This window comes from Stegostoma tigrinum, chromosome 2 (assembly GCF_030684315.1).
Source record: "Stegostoma tigrinum isolate sSteTig4 chromosome 2, sSteTig4.hap1, whole genome shotgun sequence".
NCBI lineage: Eukaryota > Metazoa > Chordata > Chondrichthyes > Orectolobiformes > Stegostomatidae > Stegostoma > Stegostoma tigrinum.
The window spans coordinates 101,475,447-101,496,987 of record NC_081355.1 but is presented as its reverse complement, the minus strand read 5'-3'; the positions used below and the strand labels follow the sequence as shown (position 1 = coordinate 101,496,987).

Genomic DNA, 21,541 nt, shown 5'->3' with positions numbered 1-21,541 from the left:
AATGATTCAGTCTTTTCATCATGATAATAAACTTCTCTGCACAGAAATTAATACTAAAAGGCCTCAGACCATGATGTTTCTGATAAATTACCCTTCTTCTGTATGAACAATTTTGCAATATTTCTCCCTATGAGAACACAAAATTACATACTTTACAAAATGTCAGCATTGCTCTCAAGCTGTGCAATGATTATAATTTTTTTGTATAAGGATGCATAGGAACATAGTGCACTCTACCCTCCATGTCTTAATTGGCTCCAGCCCTGTTTTATCTGACCCCATGCTTGTGATTGCTTCAACTCTTCTCTTTTATGTCCGTGAGCCATGTTATGAGAGATGTGTTAGTTACAGAAGGTTCTCTGCAATGGCACAATATAGGAAATCTGCAAAGTCACCGTAAGAGACCTTGGAGAGCAGCTTCATAGTTCTTCGAAAGCGGAATGGCAGGTAGACAGGGTAGTGAAAGAGGCATTTGGTATGCTTGCCTTTATTGGTAAGTGCATTGAGTATAGGAGTTAGCAGATCATATACCGGCTGTACAGGATAGCTACAGGAAAGATGTTGTTAAACCTGAAAGCATTCAGGGAAGATTTACAAGGACGTTGCCAGGGTTGGAGGGCTTGAGCTATAGGTAGAGACTGAAGCTATTTTCCCTGAAGCATCAGAAGTTGAGGGGTGACCTTACAGTGGTTCATAAAATCATGACGGGCATGAATAGGGTGAACAGTCAAGGTCTTTTCCGCAATGTAGGGGAGTAGAGGGCATAGGTTTAAGAAGAGAGGGGAAAGATTTAAAGGCACCTAACATGTAATTTTTTTCATGAAAAAGGTAGTGCGTGTATGGAATAATCTGCCAGAGGAAGTGGTGGAAGTTGGTACAATTATAAGTTTTAAAGGGCATCTGGATGGGTACGTGAATAGGAAGGGTTTAGAGGGATATGAGCCAAATGTTGGAAAATGGGACTAAATTAATTTAGGGTATCTGATTGGCATGGACACATTGGACTGAAGGGTTTGTTTCTGTGCTATACAGCTCCATAACTCTAAAGTTGCTGTTGTCCCAGAGGACTATGGGACTGCTGTCTCATTAGAGAGAGACAACTGGTAGTGCTTTAACCTGCAGGTTACCATGCCTCAGGCTAGGGGCAAAGTTGAGAAGGACAGACCTTCCTGGTAACCACAGTTGGTACATGAAATGAACCTTTCGTGTTGGAATCATTCTACATTGCAAACCAGCCATACAGCCAATTGATCCAACTGACTTAGGAAATAGACAATAGACAATAGGTGCTGGGGTAGGCCATTTGGCCCTTTGAGCCAGCACCACCATTCATTATGATCATGGCTGATCATCCACAATCAGTACCCTGTTCCTGCCTTATCCCCATAACCCTTGATTCCACTATCTTTAAGAGCTCTATCCATCTCTTTCTTGAAAGTATCCAAAAAGTTGGGCTCCATTACCTTCTGGGGCAGAGCATTCCATATGTCCACCACGCTCTGTGTGAAGAAGTTTTTTCTCAACTCTGTTCTAAATGGCCTACCCCTTACTTTTAAACTGTGTCCTCTGGTTCTGGACTCATCCATCAGCAGAAACATGCTTCCTGCCTCCAGAGTGTCCAATCCCTTAATAATCTTATAGGTCTGGACAATTGAAATCAGCACAATTACATACAAATGAATAGAACTACAAAACAGAGCATTTTAGTTTTATGAGTTGATATGAAATTTAAACATGTTTGTTTATATCTTATAGAAACAAGGCCACTGGATTTTACTGAATTCCATTTCACTGTGTCTTACTAAAGGGACTCCATGTATTGTTTTTCAAATATAGTTAAACCGCATTAAGAATCAAAGGATAGAAAAGATGCAATTTTATGTAGAATGGGAATTTTAATTAGAACATTAGATTAAGTTTAATTAGAATTTTAATGGTAAGTAACAAAATTCCTGTTACAGAATCATAAAAGGGAATTTTATCCCTACTTTGTCAGTAGGAAAGGGATCAACTTTGCAAAAAGCCACAAAACTCTAATGGCAATGTGCAGCAAATGCACCTTCACCTGGTTTAATTATGAAAGGTTGGAGACATTGAGTAAGCTGCTCTGGAAAAGTTGGTCAACAGTCAGAAAGTGTTTATAGTGCTGTGTTCCTCAGGATTTGGGAGCCATTTCAATGTAATAACTGTGCTTGAATTCCCAAGGGCTGCAGAAACCTGGTGGCTAAAGGGAGGCAAGAATGCCAGCATCAGCTGTTAAGTGCTTTTCCATGACATCTCGTGGGCCAGCAGGTGCTTGCTCCTGGTGTATTATCTGCCACGGTCTGTCCATCCCCCCTTAATGCCACCCTCCAAGTATTCTCATCTTACTACAACTGTACAGTGAATCTTTTCCTCAATACAGGCCTGGCACTCAATCTTATCAGCAGTTTAATAGAATTAGAAAATAAAAACTGTCAATGAGATGTTAAATTCCCCAGATCGCTGCAGTTTTGTGATTGCTCCATTAGTCTGTTTGGCTTCCTATAAATATTAGGAACATTCAACATCTCTTATGTTCTTTGATCGAAGCTGTCAATTCTAATCCAATCTCTTTGCCCATTTCTAAACTTACATTTTCCTCCCTTCTCAAATGCTTAGTTAATTTCATTTTGTGGCTTCAATGACCTGCTACAATGAAGTATTCCACCTGCAGGAATTGCTTCTCACTTGGCAACAATCTTGAGTCCATGTCTCTTGTTACTGATTGAGTCATCTTCAAAAGTTCTGCTCTCAAAGTCTCCAGTTTTAATTTATGATCTACAAATGGTGACTTTAAAAGCAATAATTTGATGCTGCAGGAAACTCAGTGCAATGGCCTCTTGAGGAAATAAACAGACCACTACAGGAAGCTGTCCCCTGACAATAGCTAGAAACCTCCTCAAAGAATGACATTACAGGAAATCATTGCACAAAGTTAAATAGGTTTAAGCAAAGAAATGTCATTACAGGAAGATAATTGTTGTGTGGCTGTCAGAATGCACGCAGAATGAAAAGAGGTAATTCCACTCAATGAAACAGAAAATGCAGAATTAATCCGTGAGCATCTGCGTATTGTGAAGTGCACTGGTATTAATGTCAGCTGGAGTAAAAACTATAATTAGTTTTAACTGGAGTTAAGACTTTGGTCAAGGTCAAACAGTAATACTGGGAAGATTGGTAAGATGGCAAATGAAGAAGACGCAGATCTGATAACAGAACGAAAAAGCTCAAATTTGGGCCTGGGAAAGAGTATGAAATATGTGCAATTTGCCTTTTCTTATCCCATGTATGACAAGAAGGTAGAACTCTTTTATTCGAGATAATGGGAACTGCAGATGCTGGAGAATCCAAGATAACAAAGTGTGGAGCTGGATGAACACAGCAGGCCAAGCAGCATCTCAGGAGCACAAAAGCTGACGTTTCGGGCCTAGACCCTTCATCAGAGATGAAGGGTCTAGGCCCAAAACATCAGCTTTTGTGCTCCTGAGATGCTGCTTGGCCTGTTGTGTTCATCCAGCTCCACACTTTGTTATCTAGAACTCTTTTATTAGCCAGTTAGCCCTTAAGTCCACCTGAGATTCCTACGCATTTTCTACATTTTATTTCCAAGTTGACAAACACATCTTCCTGTGAAAATGTAGCACAACCTGATAGTTTGGATTAAAACCAACAATCACAAAACCCACTTACATCAAGGATTTCTTTATTAGCTTTTGGGGAAGTTGCTTCTCTCAACACTTTAATGGCAACAGGGATTTTGACATTTTCTCCCTCTGGATTCCACAAGCCCTGTAGACATAATGAAATTTTAGAAGAAAATCAATTGTCTCAAGACTCATTCAAGTAACATGATTGGATTTGTCAAACATACATCATACAAAATTAAGAGAATGTACGGGCCTGGTCATCAAAAGAAACTCTTGACAGAGAAAAATTATGAAGTCCTCCAGCCAGGAAAACATGATAGAAATACACGCGTGTTTTTGCATAAATAACTGGTTAAAAAATTCCCTCTGAGTCATTAAAACTTGGTTGGAAATTAAAAGGCCTTTTAACTAATTGAATATCTGTTTTTTACTCCATTGATGGGATGTGCGCTTCCCTGGCTATGCCATTTATTCCTCCTCCTTCACTGTCTGGTAACAGTTAAGAGTCACAAGTAGGTCAATTTGGGAAAAGATGGCAAATTTTCTTCAGGAAAGTACATTTATTGAATCAAATGGACTTTTATAATAGTTGAAATGGTCACCACCATTATAGTTTTTCATTACAAATTTATTTGAATTCAATTCCACCATCTGTCTGGTGGGATTCAAATCCATGTCCCCAAAACAATATCCTGAGTTCCTGGATTACTAAAAAGTGACATTACCACTATGCCATCACCTCCTATTTTTTTCTCTGCAATAAATCTAAAATTGGTAGAAAATATTTCAAATGAAGTAATATTAGAATTAAAAAAATCACCAACTGTTTAAGAGTTAAGTTAAATCCATTTGGCATCTTTGAATGATACACCACAAAGAAGGTCAGACTGCAAGTGGAACATCACATAGGAGGAATATCTATAGGGAAAATGTGTGCAGTGTCAGCAAAGTCTCAGGATTTCAGCCCTAAAAATGGGTGGAACATATTATAGGGTTCACTGTCCTCTGCACTGAAATTTTGATGTACCTTTTCCTTGGAAAAGTTATGTGCCGTGAAAACAAATCTACTAAATTTCCTCTAAAAATGTGTCAACAGATTTTTTGCAATGGTGGAATATTTCTCTTTCAACTTGAAAAATTATTTTGCAAATTAATAGCAGATTAAAAAAAAAACTGGAATCTAGCTAACATCATATGGAAATAACAAATGAGGGACACCATCTTAAATTAGCCTCCCAGATGCCTTCCCAGACTGTCATTCTAATATGTATTTTGTCTTGAATGATTCTAATGTTTTTGGTTTGGTCCTCCATCAGAACCAGTGTCACCTCATCTTACTACTGTTTTTATTTTCCTATACTGGATGTCTATTACTGCCGTTGGCAACGCCAGCATTTATTGTTCATTCTAATTTGCCCTTGAGGTGGTGAGCTGCCTCTTTCAATTGCAGCACTCCTTGTGGTATAGATATCCCACAAGTGGTGGTTAGGTAGGAATTTTTAAATATTATTCTGGCTTGCTCTTTCCCAAATCTTTAATAATCATGTATACATATCCATTACTCCTTTTCACTTAGCTGTGACCTATGCCAGTCCTGATCTTATTTCATTGTAATGTCAGGAACATAAATCTGTTAAATCATTCTACTCTCCAACTTTCTCACTAATGAGTTCACCCTACTATTTTCCCATTTCCCTTCAAGAATCTTCTCAAATTGACTTTTAAAAGAAAACTTTCAGTTAATTCAACTCTTCAGCATAGTACTTGCAGGTTTTAGAATGTTAAATGCAGTCCATCAGTGTTCCGACTAGAATTAGCCTCCTGCCAGTTTGATCCATCACAATACATCACAATCAATAAAAAAACTTCGATGGTATAATTTCGCTTTTAAAAATTACATATAGTCAACTGTTTGGCATTTTGAAACACAGTAAAAGTTAACAGAGATTTCTGTGATACAGCTGGAAAATGTTACATTTAAATTATTCTGCCATTGGCAAACATTTTCCTTGTGTTGCACTGTGCCTGAGAGATAGCTTACCTTATACACAGTGCCGAATGCTCCAGAGCCAAGCACTTTAATTTTCTTGAATTCTGTCTCTTTAAGAATCCTTAGGAGGGCCTGGTTTGGAGCAGCTCCACTCGGGGTTAGGGGCTCAACCAGCTGTATTAAGAACAAAGCTAGAGTCAGCAGAGACAAAATATACACACTGCCTTGATATTAAAAGTCACAGTGTAAATTTACTATCCATTTTACTCACCAAAGGGAAGAATTCTCTCTCTATGTACAGTGCCTTTGCTTCTATACTGCAGTTTAGATTGTGGGAGAGTGAGTTAAACTGCACTTTTCTCTCATGTTTGACTGGGGATACAGTGTTTGGTTGTGCTGTGAACTAATAGTACTACTGTGGTTGAAATCCCATGAATGTACAGAATGGATTTGACATTTTAGTCAGTGTAGGTGAGAGATCATGACAATGCTGTTAATGGATACAGCTGTTGCATCAGCACATGCACCAGTCCTATAAAGATCATCAGATGTGGGAATAATATTTAAGTATATCTCTGTGTCACAACTGATGCCATGGGTGTCACGTCTGGAAGCCGACAGCATAAGAATAATTTAAAAGCAGCCACATGAACATCTACACAGAGTTGTAAAGTTTGTGATATCAGCAGAATCATTGAGTAGAAGACAGTGCAGCTCCCGAACTTCTGAAGCATGACAGGAGGAGGCTTGAGGGCATATAATTGGGCTTCTGGCCCTAGATAAGGCCCACTTAAGAGCCTCAGCCCACTGTTAATATTCGATCAAGTGCAGGCAGGGGTCTCGCCATGCGAGTAAAGTTTGGCTGGCCTGTGGAAATCCCATCCCTGGAGAGTTGGTGGCCAATCAGAGGACAGCAGCTCTCTGTTGCCTGTAAGTATCATTGGGATAGTGGAGGCTGGTGCTGACAATGCACCCTCCAGAGGCCTGAGATTGATGAGGGACACAGGTCACAATTCGGTGAGGGCAGGAGGATAATCATGTGGAGGGGGGTTGCTGAGCAGGAGAGGGTGGAATGGGGGTGTGGAAGAGACGCCTGAAGGGATGGAAGGCTGTCCCTTCTCCAGGCACTGTATGCCTTTGAACAAAGACGTGGATTTAAAAGTGCATTGAATAGCAGAGAGGGACTTCTCCCCCTTTCACTTGATTAAATATCCGTCAAAGGGTAGTAAAAGCAATTAGATTCAACAGGCAAGAGTGTTTTACCGTGCTGGAAACAAGATTGAAGGGTTAATGAGGGCGTGATCTTAGGGGGAAGAGTCTCCAATGGGTTCATGGGACCCAGACATGCAGTATCCCAACACCAACCAAACACCAGTCCACACACCTAAGGTGTGGGCCTCTCACCTCCTACCCAAATAAGGTAAAATACCAGCTGGTGCAGAATGAGGCCTTCAAATGGTCATGAAATGCCCATCATGAGCTCCCACACATCTCTCACCAATTGCAACATTTCAGACAGGTCAGGAATAGGGTCAAGAAGATTACCCTTCATCCAATGATTGATATAAATTGTAAAATATTGGTGCCCAAGACAGGACCCCACAGGATGTCATCTGCCCGGTGCTGCCAAACTGAAAAATGGCCCATTTATGAAAACTGTTTTCTGTCAGCTTGCTAATCTTCTATCCATCCAAGTATATTACCACCTGCACGATGAGCTCTAACTTTGCAAAAAGGCCTCTTATGTGGAATGTTGTCAAGTATCTTCTGGAAATCCAAGAACCCTGACCCCCCGATCCACAGTACATGTTACTGCTTCATAAAAATCCCAATAATTTGGTTAAGCACAATTTCCCTTCACAAAACCATGTTACCTCTTCCTGATTACCTTGAGATTTTCCATGTGCCCAGTTATAAACTCCTTATCGGTTGAGTCTCCATGTTAGGAGCCAAGATTACTGACTTGTAGCTTGCTTGTTTCTTCCTCCCTCACTTCTTGAATATTTGCTTCCTTCCAGTCTAATGTGACCTTTTTAGCATGGAATCAGACCGTTTGGTCCACCTCTTCCATGCTGCCCATACATCCCAATCTGACCTAGTGCCATTTGCCAGCATTTGGACCATATCCTTTTAAATCTTTCCTATTCATATACCCATCCAGTAGCCTCAACCTCTTCCTCTAGCATCTCATTCAATACTTGCATCACCCGCTGTGTGAAAAAAAAATTACCCTTGGGTCCTCTTTTAAATTTTTCCCCTCTCACCTTACACCTGTGCCCTCTAGTTTTGGACAACACCACCCCAGGAAAAGGGCCTTGGCTATTCACCCTATCCATGCCCCACATGATTTTATTAACTTCTATAAGGTCACAGCTCCACCCCCAATGTTCCAGGTGAAAAATTCCCCAGACGTTTCAGTCTTTCCCTTTAACTCAAACACCCTAGATCCGATAACATCCTGGTAATTTTTTTCGGAACCCTTTCAAGTTTAACATCATCCTTCCTATGGAAGGCTGCCAGAATTGTATGCAGTATTCTGAAAATGGCCTTACCAATGTCCCGTATAGTTGAAACATGACGTCCCAATTCCTATACTCAACGCTCTGACCTAAGAAGACAAGCATGTCAAACACCTCCTTCACCACCCCGTCTACCTGTGATTCTACTTTCAAGGAACTATGAACCTGTACCCCTAGTTCTCCTTGTTTGGCAACACTGCCCAGGGCCCTACCAATAACTGTATAAGTCCTGGCCTGGTTTGCCTTACTAAAATGCAACATCTCACATTTATCTGAATTAAACTCCATTTGCCACACCTTGGCCCAAAGGTCCATTTTATCATGGTCCTTTTGTACTCTGAAACAAGCTTCTTCACAGTCCACTGCACCACCTATTTTACTAACTAACTTACTAACAATGCCTCCTTATTCACATCCAAATCATGTACGTGAGTGACAAAAAGCAGTGGACATCACACAAATCCTTGTGGCACACTGCTGGTCACAGGCCCCTAGTCTGAAAAACTAGCCTCTATCTCCTGTCTTCAAGGCAATCTGTATCCAATCGGCTGGATCCCCCTGGATCCCATGCATTCTAACTTTACCAATTGGTCTACCATGCAGAACCTTGTCGAACACTTTGCTGAAGCCCACGCAGACAAGGTCTACTGCGCTGTCTTCATCAATCTTTGTCACCTCTTCAAAAACCAAGTTAGTCAGACATGATTTCCCATCTTTTTTTTAACCTCTTGTTTCATTGGGATTTCTGGGATGTTTTTATATCCTCTACTAGACAGAAGCAAAATATTTACTCATTACATTCTCTATTTCTTTATTGTGTATTAACACCCCATTCGCACTCTCATGAAGCAATACTTTACTAATTTTTTTATTTTTTTAGATACCTATACAAACTTTTGCTTTTTTAAAAACGTTTCTAGCTAGTTTTCTCACATGTTCTAATTTACTTGTCTCCATTAAACTTTTAGTCATTCTATAAAACAAAAATAGAAATTGCTGGAAAAGATCAGCAGATCTGGCAGCATCTGTGGAGAGAAATCAGAGTTAACGTTTTGGGTCCAGTGACCCTTCCTCAGAACTGAACCAAAGCATTAACTCTAATTTCTCTCCATGGACGCTGCCAGACCTGCTGAGCTTTTCCAGCAATTTCTGTTTGTGTTTCTAATTTACAGCATCCACAGTTCTTCTGGTTTTTATTTCGTCATTCTTTGCTGTTCTTTATATTCTAGCCAGTCATTTGACCTGTCACTCAGCTTTACACAATTAGAAGGATAAAGAATAAGTTTGATGCTTTCCTTAACAACTTTAATCAGAGATGACAGGCCCTCATGTAGAATTTCTCTTTCGAGCAGGAATATATTTATTCTGAGTGTTCTGAAATATTCTTTCAAATGACTGCCACCACTTTCCTAGCCTGACAGCCCAGTTCACTTCATCTAGCCCGCATAATTTACCTTATTTAAAAATAAAATACTAGCCTTAGACCACTCTTCTCCCTCTCAAACTGAATGTAAAATTCAATCATTTAATGTTCACTGCTACCTAGAGGTCCTTTCACTCTAAGTTTATAAATTAATCTTATAACTTCACACAATACCAAGTCTAGTACAGCATTCTCTCTGGTCTGTTCCAGCACTTACTTCCTTGAGAAACTCTATCAAAAGCATTCTATGAGATCCTTATTGAGGAAACTACTGCTAATCTGTTTTTTTAAATTTTTTGTCATAAGGCCATTTAGAGTTAACCATACAATATAGGGAGTGGAGTCACACAGAGGCAGAATCACTTGGGGGTTATGGGTTCCCATGCCTGAAGAGCTTGGGGATTCTGATTATATTTCTGATTATAATTCAGAAGTATTAATGTTGTGGTGCCTATGTATTTGCTATGATGTGTTCTGGTGTTAATTCACAAGGCATCAACATTTTTTGTTCATATCCACAATTTCACAAATAGCCATGATGGAATTTGACTTCTGAGTTGCGAGTTACATACATGTAGATTACCAAAATCCTGAGGAAAACTGCCAAATGCAGAGACTTATTTCAACATGCACTGTATCATCATCTCTTTAGGATTCAGCTTTTGGAAAATATAACTCTTACAGTTCGTTACCTCTCGCTCCTGCAACAAACGTCGCAAGGTACGCTTCTTTCTGACATGTCTTCTCCTCATGCATATCGCAATCAATAAGGCCACCATGACCAACCCAAGAAGGCCACTGACAATTCCAGCAGCAATGGATGGAATACGAGACCTGGAGCAGGAAGAGAATTTGTCAGTGATGTTTTCCCCTAATGTAATACCTCACAGTATCTCTGAATTGAAACTGTATCCTTCACGTTAGTCATTTCAAACATAATTACATTTATAAATAATGTGCCTAAGTTCTAATAGTAAACTGCATATGTGCACTTTAACTCATTGAAAGTTTTAGTGTTATTCCATTGCCGTAGATTTTTCAAATAAAAATGGAATAATCTTTTTACTTTTCTGTCTTTAATAGTGCATCAAACCAAGTCATAATTTAACTGTCTGATCTACTCAACATAAAGTATAACGTTTTCCTGATCTGCATGTGGTAATTACCTATTGTGAATATCTGGAAATAGGTTAACTGAATAGACTTTTAGCAAAGTGAAATGGTATTCCTGATTGGGACAGATTTGTCTACAAATTATTAAAAGGATCGAATACGTGCACTTCTTATTGCCTTGAATTTTTGTGAGAAAGTTCTGGCAACATGATGGTCAAATGATAAGTGAACATTTACATGTGTAAGAAATGATTACTTGTTACAATGCAATTATAGACTTTAAATACTCAGTGGCACACATTTCACAGCTTCCCAGTAACAGCGAAAGTTTGTCTTCTCTCCTTTGTTGGGTATTAGCCTCCATTATTGGGGTATTTAAATCTATTGTTTTGGATTTGACAGTCAACAGACAGGATACCTGAAACCTGTTGCGTGAGTTCAGGCCTTCCACATCATAGTGACCCAATTCCTCCGCTTCCAGCTGTTTTGCTCTTATGTTGCTTAAATCATGAATTTGTTCGTGCACATGACTCTGAATTTATTACTGTTGTGGTGCCTATGTATTTGCTGTGCACTCAGAACTCCAATAATTTCTCCTTTTGTTGAAGTACCTACACTTCTATGAACATATTGATGATTTTAATGACCAATGATCATTGATTTAAATTGCTAGTTCAAAGGATCAAGTACAATGGTTGAACTAGTTAGGTGGAAATTAAAAACAGCAAAGGAAATAAGTCACTCTTGGGAGAAGTTTATAGGCTCCCCTGATTCAACTGCAAATCAAGAAATAATAGGGGTCTATGGGGAAGATACTGCAATAATTGTGGGTGATTTTGTTAAGCTTCATATAGCTTGGATGAATTAAATTGGCAAGGGTAGCCTGGAGGATCAATTCATAGAAGCTATTTGGGTCAGTTTCTGAGGACATTACTTTCTTGAATGCACAATCATACACAATCAAGGAACAGATTATTTTAGACTTGTTTCATGAATGTTGGTTATGTTTTGTTACCTTTTACTGAAGGTAACATGGTAAAGAGGGTCACACAATCTTTTACAATTTCTGCACGTCAACAAACATGGTGGCTTAGTTACTATGGGGATAGGAAGCCCTGGTGAGACCTATTTGGAGTAAAATGTGAAATGTTCACATCTGAAAACAAGGAGCTGTTGACCTGACAGTGGATAGACTTTCAGAATCCAAAATTTCAGACAGAATCTCAAAGAGAGGCAAATGACTGGAATTGGTGAGGTCTGCAAAGAGAATAAAGCTACAAATTTTCTATGTGTTACCAAGCAGAAATGGAGGAGGAAAGATGACTTCTGGTTAAAGAGGCATAACCCACGAGAACAAGGAGTTCAAGAGATTCATCCTAGAATAGTCAGCAGGATAGGGAGTAAGAATGATTGGAGTGGGCCTTACTGCTGATGTTAGTTCAGAATATCTCTGAAAATTGAGAAAAGCGAATTTTGATGTTCTGATGTTTTTGGCTCATGCAGAACAGGAAGAAGGGAACTGACTGGTAACTGGACTGATGTTTACTGGGTCTTGTGAAAATCTATTCTGATGAATATGGCACGGACTTTTTGCTGTGTTGAAAAGATGAAGAGGAAATATCTCTTCTGTGATTGAGTAGTAATCACTTTCAAAATAGAGATTAATTGTGTTTAGATTGTTTGTTACAATAAGACATAAGTTGAAATCTTGTATCAGAGATAAATGGAACTGCAGATGCTGGAGAATCCAAGGTAACAAAGTGTAGAGCTGGATGAATACAGCAGGCCAAGCAGCATCTTAGGAGCACAAAAGCTGACGTTTTGGGCCTAGACCCTTCATCAGAAATGGCGGGGGGGGGGGGGGTGCGAGAGGGTTCTGAAATAAATAGGGAGAGGGGAGAGGTGGATTGAAGATGGACAGAGGAGAAGATAGGAGAGAGGAGGCAGACAAGTTAAAGAGGCGGGGATGGAGCCTGTAGAGGTGAGTGTAGGTGGGGAGGTAGGGAGGGGATAGGTCAGTCCGGGGAGGACAGACTGGTCAAGGGGGCAGGATGAGGTTAGTAGATAGGAAATGGAGGTGCGGCTTGAGGTGGGAGGAGGGTATAGATGAGAAGAAGAACAGGTTAGGGAAGTGGGGACGAGCTGGGCTGGTTTTGGGATGCAGTAGGGGGAGAGGAGATTTTGATGTTTGTGAAATCCACATTGATACCATTGGGCTGCAGGGTTCCCAGGCGGAATATGAGTTGCTGTTCCTGCTACCTTCCGGTAGCATCATTATGGCACTGCAGGAGGCCCAGGATGGACATGTTGTCTAAGAAATGGGAGGGGGAGTTGAAGTGGTTTGCTACTGGGACGTGTAGTTGTTTATTGCAAACCGAGCAGAGGCGTTCTGCAAAGCAGTCCCCAAGCCTCCGCTTGGTTGCCCTGATGTAGAGGAGGCCACAACGGGTGCAGCAGATGCAGTACACCACATTGGTGGATGCACAGGTGAACATCTGCTTGATGTGGAAAGTCTTTTTGGGGCCTGGGATGGAGGTGAGAGGGGAGGTGTAGAGGCAAGTGTAGCACTTCCTGCGGTTGGAGGGGAAAGTGCTGGGTATGGTGAGGTTGGAGAGGAGTGCGGAGCGGACAAGGGAGTCACGGAGAGAGTGGTCTCTCCGGAAAGCAGACAAGGGCAGGGATGGAAATATGTCTTTAGTGGTGGGGTCAGATTGTAGATGGCGGAAGTGTCGGAGGATGATGCTTTGGATCCGGAGGTTGGTGGGGTGGTACGTGAGGACTAGGGGGACCCTCTTTTGTTATGTGATTCTTTCAGTCAGTTATTGAAATTTCAAATACTCTGCTGACAATCACTGTTCTCTGGAGATTCTGACGTATGATAATACGATTATGATCTCATGGTAAAAGATCTTCCAGCTACGACTTGAAGGAGTAAGTAAACAAAGAAGTTTGCCGATGGCTTGGACGACTCGGACGGCAGGTCGGCAGCAGGAGAACTGTGTGCATGACTGACAGCACGAAGACAAGCTGCGAGCAAACCGCAGGTGCCCGAAGAACTGTGCACGTGACAGCGGGTGTATATAAGTCTCGAAACTGTCTGTAACAGTTGAGAAGTTAGGTGAGGCTCCTTTGAGGTCCCTGCTTCTTCCAAAAGCTTTTGTTAAATAAATTGTATTTGAGTCTCTACTGAATTATATTTGGTATTATTTTACCTTCAACAAATTGGCGTGGTCGGCAGGATCCAGACAGCATGGCCACGGCCCGGACGTCAGGACAGGATACCGAGCACAAAGTTGAGTGAGTCAAACTACAGGTTACAATAATCTGCTGCTGAGAGTGAATGTGTGACTGGCTGCCATTTGATTTGAGCAAATCGGGTGGGAAATTCTCATCTCTAACACGCTTCCTGAATCGGTTCAGGGCCTTTCCATGCGTGTGGAGACTGGGGAATATGTACCTGGAGTGTAATGCTCAAGCGGAAGACAAGGATGTGATGTGTGGAACCACCACGGGCTAGCAGAATATGGGACTAGATCACTCCCAGTCTAGGTATCACCAGACTCGAACAGAATCGATCCCGGCTGAGACGCTACTGGTACCAGACGAATAGGTGACCAGACGAGTAAGAGCAGCTGATAGATCGGCAGACCCCAGGCAAGGTGTGGCCAGTGGGTAACACGGTCGGTCAAGAGATCGGAGCAAGATCGTGAGTATAAATCTATTACTTATTATGGCGGAAAAAGGTCATTGGGGTCCCCCGGGTCTCTCATCGATCAATATATGACAGATAGCCATTCACTCATTAAGCAGATGAAAAAAGAGGGATGGGATCCGTCACAGGCCCTGGAACAACAGTGAAATTGGCTCTTAGGACTAAGAAAACTGCAATTCTTTCAATACATCAATTGGCCGGCCTTATAAGAGAAACATTAGAGTCCACCGAAAGGTGGACAGAGGAAAAGAGGATCCTAGAATCACAAAATAGAAAACTAGAAAAAAGGAACCAGGTTTTAGCTGAAGGCCAGTGGGGGCCTTTGCCCCCATACTGTCCCTAACGCTCCAGAAAGGAGTCTAAGTGAGGAAGCAAACCTCACCCCGGTAACCCGGGGCAGGACCCTGGCAAACCCTGATGGGAGGTATCACCCTTTTACACTCAGAGAAAGGCAGCAGATCTTGGTGTCCCTGGGAAGATTACAACCCAGAAGCGCAAATGCTAAGTTTTGGGTAGAATTAGACACCATCTGGGTGGGACACTAACTACACTTACAAGATATACATCAACTCGTTTGGGCAGCATGTCCACAAGATAAGTGGCGATTGATGGGGGATGGTTCTGGTCAGGCTAATGCTGAAGACCAGGCCAGACATGATTACCGAGGCGGACGGTGGACGTATGCCATAGAGATTAACAGCAGAGAGAGAGGCACAGGAGGAACCCTTCAATCGCTTCAAAGCTAAAGTCCAAAGGGCCCTGGGGAATGCCCCTACTAATTGGTCCAAGATCACAAACACAAAACAACAGAAGGGAGAAGGGGCTTCTGAGGATGGAAAATGATTGTTTAAGGTACACCAAGAATATTCAGGGATGCCACAGACTAGTCATTATGGATAGGGCTTTTATACAGGCTTTCAAAGATGGGTTATCTCCCGGCCACCAGATGATTCTGAAAATGGGTGCAATTGCCACAAGAGATTATGATGAATTGGTAGAATGGGCACCTGGGATAATGGAAGGGATGGGAGGAAAACCCACTGTCCGTATCAGACAGGAAAATGTGGGTGCTGCAACAAAGATAAAATCGAAAGTCACTTGTCATTACTTTGGTCAGAAAGGTCACTATGCTGGAGAATGTAGAACCGCCAGACAGAACAAAGGGAGGCCTGGGAGCATCTGACAATATGGTCGCAAACAGGGCCACTTAGAGAGCCGCTGTTGGGTAAAACATGGCAAGCCAACAACTGCCATTCCTAAAAAGGAAATGGACTGACATCCGGCAGCCCCCATAGGCTCGGGTAATAAGGAAGGTCGGATTTACGTGTCTGCACTAGTAGGGGGCAGACAATGTGAGATGCTGGTGGAGCCTCCATACTCATCACTGACCTAACCCTGCCCACAACCAACAAAATGATTGATGTAAAAGGCATTAGCGGGCAAAAGACCCCTGCGTACTTGAGCGAAACCACTTTGGTAGAAATTTATAACTTGTACATACTGATGCGATTTTATGTGTGTAAAAGTAATGAAGGAACTATTGTGGGAAATGATTTGATGAAAGAGTACAAAGTACTAATCGATTGCGGGAAAGGCAAATTAAATTGTCCCCGTCCCGATGGGAGGAAGGAGAAAATGGGAGCCTATGCAAGCCATTTGGAAATCGTCCAAGCCGCATCTGCCACTGGATGTGGTTGGCAATTGGAGGGCAATGGGTTGGTGCCATTTGTACCTCTGCCCCAGGGGTATGGGCAGAAACCCAACTAGATTCCGGGCTAATTAAAAGCGACCCCTTAGTAGTAGAAGGTCCAGAACATAAACCACACCGTCAGTATCCCATCAAACTGGAGGCTAAGTGGGCAGTTGTGGAAATCGTTGAAGGGCTAGTGGAAAGGGGAATTCTCCGAGAAACTACGAGTACCACCAACTCCCCTACCTGGCCAGTGAGCAAACCGGACGGTATGTACCGACTCACAATTGACTACAGAGCCCTAAATAAAGTCACATCGAAATTGCACCCCATCGTGGCCAGCCCATCCACAATATTGAACGGGCTCTTCCTGACCCACAAAATCTTTACTGTACTGGACATTGCCAATGGATTCTGGTCCATCCCACTTCATCGCAATTCCCAAGATAAATTCGCATTTACCATCGGTGACAAACAGTACACGTGGACCCGACTTCCCCAAGGATTCCGTAACAGCCGGCTATCTTTTATGAGGTAATGAGAAATATACCCACGGCAGCACGATACTTCAATATGTTGATGAATCTTATTGCTCTCAGAATCCAAACCTGGCCATCAATAGGCACTATACTTGGTTCTGAAACACTTGGAGGACAAGGGTCTTAAAGCGAGTCTGAAAAAGACCCAAGTAGGGAAAACTAAGGTCCTGTACCTGGGACTTTTGATCTCCCAAGGCACGAAAGAAAAGCCTGTGGGTAGGAAAACAGCTAAACAACAAATGCCACGACCCGTGACAGTCTGTGGTGTGAGGAAAATTTTAGGCTTGTTTAATTATTGCAGGAATTTTATCCCTGAGTTTGCCAAATTGGTAGAACCAATATAATAACCACTAAAAGTGGGGAAACTGGCCATGGACCCTGTGGATTGGGGGTCTGAACAAGATGAAGCTTATACAAAACTAAAAGCGGAATTAATATCAGCCCCAGGACTGGGACTACCTGATGCTGGTAAAAACGTCAACATTCATTTTAATAATGAGGGAGGATTTTACTCAGCAGTGGTGATCCAGACCCATGGAGATAGACAGCGGTCAATAGGCTACTATCCTACTGCAGAAGGGCCGGTGGTGAATGGTTTACCCAGATGTATAGCAGTCTTGGACTGTGCCACGTGGGGCTGTCAGAGTGAGTGAACCCTTAGTAATGACAGGAAATATTGTTTTACATACCCAACATACATTGGTGGAGATGTTAACTCTGGGAAAACTATGCTCCATCTCTAACATGAGAAGGGCAAAATGGGAAGCTGTCCTTTTGCCTCCTACCAAATCCATAACCATTTTGCAGGACACCCAAAATAACCCAGCAGAAGGTATGTTAGGAGAGGGTGAGCCACACGATTGTGGGAATATCGACACCGAGGTAGATGTAGGTAGAATAAAAGATGTGCCCCTGGAGGCATCAGACGAGATCCTGCTTGTGGACGGTGGGGGCGTTCCCGGAAAAAAGTCTGTGGGTCGCCACAAACAGGATGGGCAGTAGTTAACTCTGACTTACGAGTAGTTCAGGCAAGGAGGATTGAAGGAGGTTTATTAGCCCAGGTGGTAGAGCTAGTTGCCCTGACCCAGGCCTACGTGGAGACAAAAGGGAAAGGGGTCAATATTTACACTGACAGTAAATATGCGTTTGGAATTTTGCATGATTATATTACTGTTTGGGGAAGACGGAGTTTTGTTATCACAGGAGGCACCCCAATCAAACATGGACAAATAATATTGGAAGCCAGCGAGCTTCCATTGAAAGCTGCAATGCTGAAGGTCAAGGCCTACCAATGGGAACCTGACAACCAAAATCCCGAATGGCATATTTTTAAAGGGAACCAGGCTGCTGATAATGCAGCCCATTTAACCTCGGAAATGGAGGATATCCAGCCCTTATCAGCCATATTTGCTGAGGTGGGCCCTACCAGTAGTATTACCCAACTACACACAGATACCCCTGCAGAAGAACTCGCTGTATGGAAGTCACTGAGGGCCATGCCCAATGAGAAGGGTGTCTGGAGATTGAATGGTAAGGTTTTGGCCCCCGAGTGCATCCAGCGTGCCATCATGCAATTGCACCATGGCATAGTCCATGTGAGGCGAGACACCATGATTACCAGTACTGGAAAAGAATGGTGGTGGAAAGGCATGGGCAGTGATATAGCGCAATACTGTCACCGTTGTGTGACATGTGCCCAGCGCAACCTGGGCAGGCCTGTCAAGATCAGGATAGGACACCAGCCGCGCCCAGAGGGGCCCTGGCAACACATACAGATAGATTTTACCAGCCCACTTCCCCGACCCCATGGAAAAACGTTTTGCCTGGTAAACACTGACCAGTTTACAAGATGGGTAGAGGTGTATCCGACCCACAATTGTTTGGCTGACACAGTAGCTCGAATTTTGGCTGAAGAAGTAATCCCCAGATGGGGAGTACTGCTCCAAATTGACTATGATCAGGGAACCCATTTCACTGGAAGGGTGATAAAAACCATATGCCAACTGATGGGCATTAAACAGAAAGTCCACATACCCTACCACCCTCAAAGTTCGGGCATGGTAGAGCAGATGAATAGAACTCTTAAAACCTGCCTGGCGAAAGCTCTGCAAGAGTCTAGTAAAAGATGGACAGAAGTTCTACCTGCGATACTAATGGAACTCAAGGCTACTACAAGCTACAACCGGACTAACCCCATACGAATTGATGACCGGCAGAGCAATGCAACTGCCCGTGTCTATCATTTGGGGGGGGGGGGGGGTTCCCCACATTGGCCCACTCTGGGATAGAATACAACACTATGTGCTGGAGCTGAGCGCCCAGTTCAAATCCTTGCACGAAGCCATGCGGGACAGACAGTAAGTCCAAGATGAACAAAGGGACTTGTAGGTTTGTCCCGCCAGCTGGTCGCAAGGTTATGGTAAAGACCTTACCCAGTAAATCTGGGTTTGCCCCTAAATGGAATGGCCCCTACGATGTTATCATCAGTGGAGATACTTGGGCCTGTATAGATATGCGGGGGAAGGGTGTCTGGAAACATTGGTCCCAACTTAAAGAATGTGTGAACATCACTTAAAAGATCTTACCTGATATATTTGCTTCACAGAGTGACCCTTTACTAGATCTCCAAGCAAATTGATTGGGACCGCAGAAGCTGCGTGCGGGTGGTATAGCTTTTGGAACTTTGTTAACTCAGAGTTATAAGACTTTGTGTTGCTTGACAATGATTAATCTGCCATCCTCTGTCATGCACTTTGCCACAGTGCTCTGTCTCAATGCATTTACACTGGTTTTGTGTCTGGAGGATAACTTGTTTTACGAGACCCACATTCGACTACACGGTAATCAGGCTGTGTGCTCCCCACTTGCCCAGTCAGTCGAGGCGTAGCGCCCCTGGATGGACCCCCTTTATACAGCAGACAAATCAGACGCACCCTGCGGGGGCCAAACAGGTACATACTGACGAGGTATAAAAGGGGGATGTGTCGAACTGATAAACTTAAATGGGGTACACTCCCCCAATTGTACAGGAACACGGGGAAAGAGCGGCACAACATGTTCAAACCCACTAAGTTACCCACTTTGCTTCTCAGGACACGGATGGGGATGCGCATACATTCTAGTCCCTAAGGACACCTCCTGTGGGCAAACGCAGTGCTCCCGCCAGCATTGCCAAGTGAACAACGGTCTGTTTACATGCACTTGTGATGAGCGAGAATGTTTAAATATAACTGCAGGTAGACAGTTTATTTGTGGACAGCGCAACGGGACACACATTAGTTCAGCCACCTGGACATATCCATTCGACACGTACCTACTGATGGAGTCAGGCAAAAAAACTCCAGCCAGCCAAGGAGCTGGTGGTACAAACAGTTCATGCAGAAAAATAATCAGGAGGCCAAATGCTATCGAGCCAAGAGTGGCTTTGTATTCCTCCTCAATGGGACTTTCACAACCATCGCACCAACCCTCCCAGTCCTGTTTGCAGTGGGGATAATAGGACCGCTTACCATCCCATGCCCCCAGAGAGGACACACCCGTATGAAGATAGTGACCTGAGCCATTAGCGAAGAACTCTGTGCAGACTGGATGGACCCAGTAACACTGGGATCCTCGCATGGCTGCGGGTTCTTCGGGGCCCTGTCTCTGGGGGGAGCAGCCGGGGTCATTATGCCAAAAATAGGAACTATCTTGTCTGTGGATTGACCATCCTGGGAAACAGCCAGCAACTGGACTAGATGCTATAAATCGGGAGCTTGCTGAGTTAAGACTCTATGCACAGCAGACCCGGTGTGCCGCCGATTACCACTTAGCCCAGCAGGGCGGAGTATGCACAACTGTCGGGGACAAATGCATCAGGCATGTCACGGATGACTCCTATAACATCTCCCAAGTCATTAGCGATATACAAAAGCAGCTTGATAACTTCAGGCAAGGCCCCAAGAAAGGGGACGGTTGGCTCGGCTGGTTTTGGGGTGGCTTATGGGGGTCACACTTGCTACATGCTTTCATTATGCTTATTGTAATTGTAATTTCGTGCTGTGTTGTTATAGCCATTTTTAATTCATGCTGTAAAATTTTGACTACGAGAATTATGTCGAGTGCAAGTGTGCACACGGACAAGACAGCTGAACGCCCCTTGATGGGTGACACGGAGACACTAAAAGTATGGCTTTAAGTGGTCTAGAGACCATGAGTACTCATGACTCTGACCACAAGGGGGGCCTGGAGGAGTAAGTAAACGATGAAGTTTGCCGATGGCTTGGACGGCAGGTTGGCGGCAGGAGAACTGCGTATGTGACTGACAGCACAAAGACAAGCTGCAAGCAAACCGCATGTGCCCGAAGAACTGTGCACTTGACAGCAGGTGTATATAAGTCTCGAAACTGTTTGTAGCAGTTGAGAAGTTTGGTGAGGCCTCCTTGAGGGCCCTGCTTCTCCCAAAAGCTTTTGTTAAATAAATTGTGTTTGACTCACTACTAAATTTTATTTGGTATTATTTTACCAACAACTGACTGATGGAATTTTACATTCAGTTAGAGCATAAGAAATGTAGCTTTGAACTGGACAGCATGATTTTTCCAAGAGCGTTGGGGTAAGCATGTTTGGTGGCAATTGTCCCGGAACTGGGGTGTAGTCATCTTGTCCTTCTCCATCACATGAACTGGTGGTTATCTTTTGGTTTATCTCATGCTGGGAGGCGTTGGAAAGTTGTTTCTAGAGGCTTGTGCCGATGAGTGGATACAAGTTCTTGTAAGTTAATTTAACTAGCCATGATTGGATGGTGTTACAAATAAACATTCCAATTTTGTTATCCACAAGTCTTAAGTTCTCAGCTGTCGTTGTCAGCAATCACTGTTAACACAATTACAGTGTAAGTTCTCAATG

General features: G+C 43.0%; 1 protein-coding gene across 2 annotated transcripts in view; it reads right to left on the bottom strand.

Annotated features, from left to right (window-relative positions):
* Window positions 1-21,541, bottom strand: part of egfra (epidermal growth factor receptor a (erythroblastic leukemia viral (v-erb-b) oncogene homolog, avian)) — a 275,066-nt gene that overhangs the window by 32,879 nt on the left and 220,646 nt on the right. The window contains exons 17-19 of one of the 2 annotated variants that reach the window (XM_059638086.1): window positions 10,293-10,434; window positions 5,710-5,832; window positions 3,712-3,810 (exon numbers count right to left, since the gene is read on the bottom strand). In XM_059638086.1, the coding sequence (XP_059494069.1) occupies window positions 3,712-3,810; window positions 5,710-5,832; window positions 10,293-10,434 (364 nt within the window). Of the gene's footprint in view, window positions 1-3,711; window positions 3,811-5,709; window positions 5,833-10,292; window positions 10,435-21,211; window positions 21,509-21,541 lie in introns of those variants that run through there. The other variant, XM_059638089.1, reaches the window with a different exon arrangement.